The sequence below is a fragment of the Rutilus rutilus genome, assembly GCF_951802725.1.
Source record: "Rutilus rutilus genome assembly, chromosome: 16".
Lineage (NCBI taxonomy): Eukaryota > Metazoa > Chordata > Actinopteri > Cypriniformes > Leuciscidae > Rutilus > Rutilus rutilus.
Window position 1 is genome coordinate 2,503,225 of NC_140224.1, and position 7,496 is coordinate 2,510,720.

A 7,496-nucleotide genomic window follows, 5' to 3' on the forward strand; every position below is an offset into this window, starting at 1 on the left:
CATAAAGAAGTAAAGGCTTAAATGTGTGAATAGTTTATGCTTAATTTTTTTTACATTTTTTATTGTATTTTTTATTAGATCTCTTTAAAAAGAGATCAAACTTAAGTCTGTGCTCCAAAACATTTAAGATTTATGACCGTTTAAGTTGGAAATTACATTTTCCATGCTCAAGTCCATGCTTGAAAAGTGAATAAATGGATTATAACTACTGCATAAATATAATTTAGTGCCATAAAATCCCCTATAAATACAAAATATTAAATAAAAATATTATCAAACTAAATAATAGTAATAAAATAAAAAATTGGTCATTTTTGACCAACGTCCAAAAAGTACCAGGGGATATGTGTATATATATGTATAGATGTAAATATGTATATGTGTGTGTGTGTGTGTATATATATATATATATATATATATATATATATATAATATCAGTGTATATATAATATTAGTGTTAGGCAACGATTAATTGCGATTAATCGCATCCAAAATGAAAGTTTGTGTTTACATAATATATGTGTGTGTACTGTGCATAATTATTTTGTGTATATATAAATACATACATATGCATGTATATATTTAAGATTTTCTTTTTTTATATATAAAATATGTATATATAATATAAATTATGTATGTGTGTGTGTATATATATATATATATATGTGTATACTGTGTGTATATATATATATATATATATATATATATATGTGTGTGTGTATGTGTGTATGTATATATATATATATACACACACAGTATATACATGTAAATATTTATTAAATATATACATGCATATGTATGTATTTATATATACACAAAATAATTATGCACAGTACACACACATATATAATGTAAACACAAACTTTTATTTTGGATGCGATTAATCGCAATTAATCGTTGCCCAGCACTAATTTATATATATATATATATATAATCACATTTTGTGTTGCATGGAATAAAGGCCTGAGTCTGGATCAGCATTTTGAATACATTCTCTTCTGTCTTTCACTTGCATTTTGTCTTCCTCAAAATCTCTAACATCATAGAAAAATTTAAGATAAAAAAAATTAACAAAAACTCATAAAGGTCCACCCTTAAACTAACCGTCACTGATGTGTAAGCAGATCATATACGAATTCATATGAATTGGCTGCCAATTTGACAAAATGTAAAATAGTTATGAATTGCTATGAGATTGTGTTGGAGGAACAGACCAAAATTTCCAGTATTAAACTTGGAAGAAGAGCATTTGGACACTGTCATTTTGTAGCTTGACTGTCCTAGTCCTCATTGAAGTGCATTATGTTGAAAAGTACAGCCAGAATGTTCTTCGTTTGAATCAGCAATCTGTTCTGTTGGGTCTTTGACTTGCGTTCTGTCTCCCTCAAACTCTCCTTCATCATACGGGTGCTGTAAGCCTTTCCGTGACTAGCTGTCATTAATCTGACTTCTCTGGGGCCGAACCTTGAGCTCGTGCCAGCAGGAGAGATGGAAGAAGGCAGTGAAAGAGTGAAGGCTGGTGAAGAGGGGGACTCCAAACAGAGCAGCTTTTCTTGCTTCGGTTCCGGGAACTTCCATTACGACGTGGAGAAGTCTAGGCCAAACAAACAGAGCTGCTTATCAGACCACCCTCAGAGAAACACACTCCCACTGACTTCACACAACTCTCCAGAGAGAATCCTAATCATCCTCCAGCGCTTACCGGTAATGAAGTGTTGATCTAATGTGCGCGTTTAGAGTAAATGCCCGTTCACACTCGCATGCGCACCGTCTACATTGAAAATGCAATGTCTGGTTAGGACACAATATTCTCCTTGTATGTTAATGCGTTCTTGTTTTGTTGTAGCTCAGTCATGGTGTTAAGGTCCTTCAACGCTACCTCACGACCAAATTAAAATAATGTTTAAGTTTGTGTGCGATCCATGCAAGCTGGAGAGAAAAATGGATTTGGAGGGACACAAAGTAAATAATGACAGGATTTGGGTTTTTTTCCAACGCTATCTCACGACCAATTTGTACGAATTCGTATGATTTGTCTAAACCCCAGTGATGTGTAGGTTTAGGGGCGGGGTCAGGGATAGGTCATTCGTACGAATTCATAGGAATTGGGCAACTCGTAAGATATGTACGATTTAGCAAAAATCGTACGAATTCGTATGAGTGAGGTTGTATGAATTCGTACGAATTAGCCACCTCGTAAAAAAAAAAAAAGAAGGATTTAGAGGGACACAAAGAATTTGTACGAATTCGTACGAGGTGGCTAAACCGCAGTGATGTGTGGGCTTAGGGGCGGGGTCTGGGATAGGTCATTCGTACGAATTCATACGAATTGGGCAACTCGTAAAATGTCTGCCATTTAGCAAAAATTTTACGAATTCGTACGAGTGAGTTAAAGGTGGTGAATTCGTACCCTTTGTCTAAACCCCTGTGATGTGTAGGTTTTAGGGCGGGGTCAGGGGTAGGTCATTCGTACGAATTCATACGAATTGGGCAACTCGTAAAATATCTACGATTTAGCAAAAATTTTACGAATTCGTACGAGTGAGTTAAAGGTGGTGAATTCCTACGACCTCACTCGTACGAATTCGTACGATTTGTCTAAACCCCAATGATGTGTAGGTTTAGGGGTGGGGTCAGGGGTAGGTCATTCATTCGAATTCATACGAATTGGGCAATTTGTAAAATATCTACGATTTAGCAAAAAATTTACGAATTCCACTAATGCATCATCAGCCCTTTTCACACAGAGATTCCGGAAAATATATGGATAATGTGTCCCGGGATTGTTTGATTTTGGTTCATTCACACTGACAGTGATTTTCCAGAATCTGTGCGCGCGTTCACACACATCCCGTAAAGATCCCGTAAAGACACATGACATCGATGTGACGTAATATCTCAGTAATATCTTAAGTTTGCTTATGAGCTGCGATTTCTCTCGCGCGAAACCACACTTGTGCATTTTTTTTTTCTGATTCGATCATAAACTAGCGCATAATGTACCGTTTCACTAGCTGACGAACGTCGTCATCACTACGACACACTCCTTACGGCATTGATTACGGCTTTTGTTCACACAGAGCGCGTTCCGGGACTGATCCTGGCAATGTTACTAGGTCCCCATCCCGGGATCGATCCCGGCATCAATCCCGGGATGTGTTTGCGTTCACACAGAAGGCACTCTAGCAATTTTACGGCAATTTCCCGGGATCAACGCGATGTGTGAAAGGGGCTATCTACTCAACAAATGAATTACTATATAAGGATATGAAAGCATGTACTGTAGTGTAATTCCGCATCTGAAGTGTCCCGCTCTCAGCCTCACGTGTCAAAACAAACTCCACGAGGCGTCAGTGATGGCTTTATTTCGCCTCTAGAGGGCGCTCTCGTACTGTATAATCACAGAAGACTCTTCTCAGCCGCTCCAGTAACAGACCCAATCCGGAAAAACTATCGATATGGATTTTTGCCAATAACTGTTAGTTCCAGCAATCGGTTATCGGTGCGATTAATTAGCAAAACCGATCAATCGGTCGACCTCGAGACCGTCTGCTTAAAGGATTAGTTCACTTCAAAATGATAATTCTGTCATAATTTACTCACCCTCAAGTTGTTTCAAACCTGTATGCATTTCTTTCTTCTGCTGAACACAATAGAAGATATTTTGAAGAATGTTGGTAACCAAACCAGTAGATGGACCCCATTGACTTCCATAGTATTTATTTTTTCCTACTGTATAAGTCAATGGGGTCCATCAACTGTCTGGTTACCGACATTCTTCAAAATATCTTCTTTTGTGTTCAGCAGAAGAAACAAATGCATACAGGTTTGGAACTACTTGAGGTAAACAACTAACACTTTATGTTGATGCTCCCCAACAGACACTCTACTGACTATAAGTAACTTTGCAACTACATGTCAACTTATTCAACTAACCTGAACCCTATCAACACCCTAATCTAACAGTCTACTAACACCCTAATGAGAGTTAGCTGACAGGTTTTGCATGTGCAGTGAGATGATTTAAGCATTCTGACATTTCATTTTGGAAAACACTAGTGTGGACAAAGGGCATTTTGAAATGAAAACAGCACTTTCAAATGTATTAATTCAGATGAAGCCTGAAAGACTCGTCTCACGGTTTGCGAGAAAGTTTCATAAAGGATTATCCAAACACAACAGTGTGATTCCAGACGTAGTTCATGCCCCATCCATAACCCGTTTTTTCTGGAGTTCTTGTGGTACGGCACACCCATATGTTGCACTTCAGAAAGCCTTGATCTGACTGAAGCGGAGAGCTTTCGTCAACAGTCGAGTCTCAACCCTGGCACACTCTTCGCTGTGAAACCTCTCACTGAGATAATGTGTGAAGTTAAGAGAGTTGAGAAGTTACAGAGTGTCAGAACCACTTGGAACAGTTTGCTGCAATGCAACACCAGATCTGTTGAGAACTGATGTAGTGATAATGTCTGTTTCTTTCAGAAATCTGGCTATTGGCATTGGCATTCAGAATTTCCCAGAAGGCCTTGCAGTGAGTCTCCCGTTGCGGGGTTCTGGGGTGTCCACATGGAGATCCTTTTGGTGAGTCAAGACAAATGCACGTTCACATCCAAAACCTAGTGAGCTGCCGAACGTTATGGACGGAGTATTGAGGCGTCACGGTATTACACTTTCAATGCAAAGGCTGCTCCAAACTATTTAAACACCTTCATTTGGACCAACGTTTGCAGAAAAGGCCATACCAGAATGCAAAGGCCAAACTCACACTCATCGGCCAAACAGAATTACATTATTTTTATATTAAAAAGGCTAAACTGACACTTATTAATCAAACAGAAAAAAAGAAAGAAAATGAAACCTAAAAAAGGCCAAACTGACACTTATCGACCAAAAAAATTAAATAAATAATAATAATAAAAAAAGGCTAAACTGACTCTCAACCAAACAGAAAAATTTTATAATATAAAAAAGGCCAAACTGACACTTATCGGCCAAACAGAAAAAAAAATAAAAAAAATAACAGAAAAAAGTCAAACTGGCACTTATCATCCAAACCAAAAAATAATAAAAAAAAAGTCCAAATGTCAGCCAATATATCTGAACTGGCGCTATGTTGGTTGGCCACTAGTTAGGATGCTGTCTTAGAAGGAAGCTGCAGCTCTCTTAGTTTTGACACAATGCCACTATCACAAACATTTATTGAGGTCTACTAGTCGTAATGTATTCCTAATATATCCTCAGCTCTCTCAGTGATGTCTGAGAGATTGTATCCCCTGTTCGTTGTAACGTTCAGTCTCGCGGTCTCAGGTACGGGCAGCTGAGTGGGATGGTGGAGCCTCTGGCGGGGTTGTTAGGGGCCGTTGCCGTGGTGATGGCGGAGCCGTTGCTACCCTACGCTCTCGCCTTCGCTGCAGGAGCCATGGTGTATGTGGTGGTGGATGACATCATTCCTGAAGCTCAAGTCAGGTGAGTACCACAGTAAAAGTGTTTGCTGGAAGAGAAGGTCTGCAGATGTTCATATGATAATAATGAATAATAAAAAAAAGTCCTCTAAAAAAAGCCTTAAAGGTACAGTGTGCAATTTATCTAGTGGTGAGGTTGCGAGTTGCAACCCAACAGAAGTTACGGTGGCCGACAGGAAGTGATGTCGTCGTCTGAGACAGCAGAGAAGAGCCAGTTAAGCAATGAGGTTTCTTTACAAAGATAAATAAAGAAATTAGGTTTACTTGATTATTCAGTAAAACGATGTTATTGCGAATATTACTGTTACTTGTTCATCATTGTGTCAGTGTTTTATTCATTGACTTTAGCTAGCTTCTTTGAACGAAGAACAACATAGTGACGAAACGCATTTGTACGTTTAGGGCCACCGTAGAAACATGTCGGCGCATTTCAGTGTAAGGAGACCTGCGGTGTGTACTGTAGAAATGGCTCTTTCTAAGGTGATAAAAACATAACGGTTCATTATGTAAGGTCTTTATACACCACTGAAAACATAGTTATGTATATGATATTGCATTTCTGTCAACAGATCCTCCTAAATATTACACAATGCTCCTTTTAAGAAGATTTGATATCAGTGGACATTTGCCATTTTTTATTATTGACATTGACTTTTTCTGTTTAGCCAATAAGATTCTGAAGCGGGACTTTTATTTTGATAGCTCTGCACACAGACTTACTGAATGCCCTTTTTTGTTTACGTTATGTAATTATAATTATATATATTGTGTAATTATAATTGTGTGTGTGTGTGTGTGTGTGTGTGCTACTTTTACAGTGGGAACGGTAAGCTGGCCTCGTGGACATCCATTCTTGGCTTCGTCGTGATGATGTCATTGGACGTGGGCCTTGGCTGAGCCTTTTCATTGGTCGAAACTTCGAATGTCACCCTACTGCACTGAAATAAAGTGACCAAAGCAGCCTTTTTCTGGTGTTTACTGTAGGTTTACTATTCAATGGAATATTTTTCTACGTATTTTATGTAATTTTTATGTTTTATGAATGACTCGCATTTGTTTAGACGGCAAAAAAAAAAAATTATTGCAAAAACTTGAATAATGATTAAAACTTGAATGAATGACTTAAGGGGTTGTTCAGGTGTGTGTGTCTGTGTGTGTATTTCTGTGTACATGAGAGCTTCCCATCATTAATATATGGACCGTATGTTCTCAGTATCGATGTGCACTCATTTGAATGAAAAGCAATGATAACTCTGTTCATAACCTTCTTGAGTAATGCATTGTTTTTTTAAGCTAGTCTTTCCAGTCAGCCAGTCACTTTCAAGTTATGAAATTAAATAATAATAATAATTTTATGGCATTTTCTTTTCAATTGCTGATAATTACACATTATAATGCAACACAAGTATATGCAACACGTGTAAATGAAGATGTAAATTTTTTTTTTCATTTGTTCTACACTGTGTGAAATACATTGAATATTTTCATTTGATTGCTTAAATAAGGAGAAAAGAGTAATAAACTGATTGTCTAATTCCCATTTTTTCCTGTTGTTTTGTTCACTTTCTGGCGCAGATTGTAGTTTGTATCTGCCTATCATTTTAATATCATGAGATGTAATGTAGATGTCAGGCCTATTGAGCTGGCTCCTTCTGTTTATATTGTATATATGTGCACATGGTTTTTCATCATGTCATCTTTCATAAAAGGCAGAACTAAAAGCTCTAAAAAGAGTAATAGCTGCATTTAATATAAACTATTATCAAACATACATTTTCAAATGAATGGATTGCATGGACTGTATTTAACAACTAAATTCATCCAACTTAATAATTTAACCATGTTAACTAAGAACAAATTAAAAAATATTATTAATTTAAATTTATGGGCAATATAAATGTATTCGCAACCAATAAACCAATATTTTCTTCCAAACTATCCTTTAATGATGACAGATTGTTGGTTTTTTTCTTTCTTTTTAAATAGTTTGTCTTTTTTTTTAACATCAATTGCTATAAAATGCAAGATAAAATC

The 7,496-nt window shown here is 36.9% G+C and overlaps 1 protein-coding gene across 2 annotated transcripts in view; it reads left to right on the forward strand.

Annotated features, from left to right (window-relative positions):
* Positions 1-7,000, forward strand: part of slc39a11 (solute carrier family 39, member 11) — a 142,693-nt gene extending 135,693 nt beyond the window's left edge. For both annotated transcript variants that reach the window (XM_084434994.1, XM_084434995.1), the window contains exons 8-10: positions 4,483-4,581; positions 5,308-5,466; positions 6,281-7,000. In XM_084434994.1, the coding sequence (XP_084291120.1) occupies positions 4,483-4,581; positions 5,308-5,466; positions 6,281-6,359 (337 nt within the window). In that variant the 3' untranslated portion in view covers positions 6,360-7,000. The remainder of the gene's footprint in view (positions 1-4,482; positions 4,582-5,307; positions 5,467-6,280) is intronic.
* Positions 7,001-7,496: the final 496 nt, after the last annotated feature.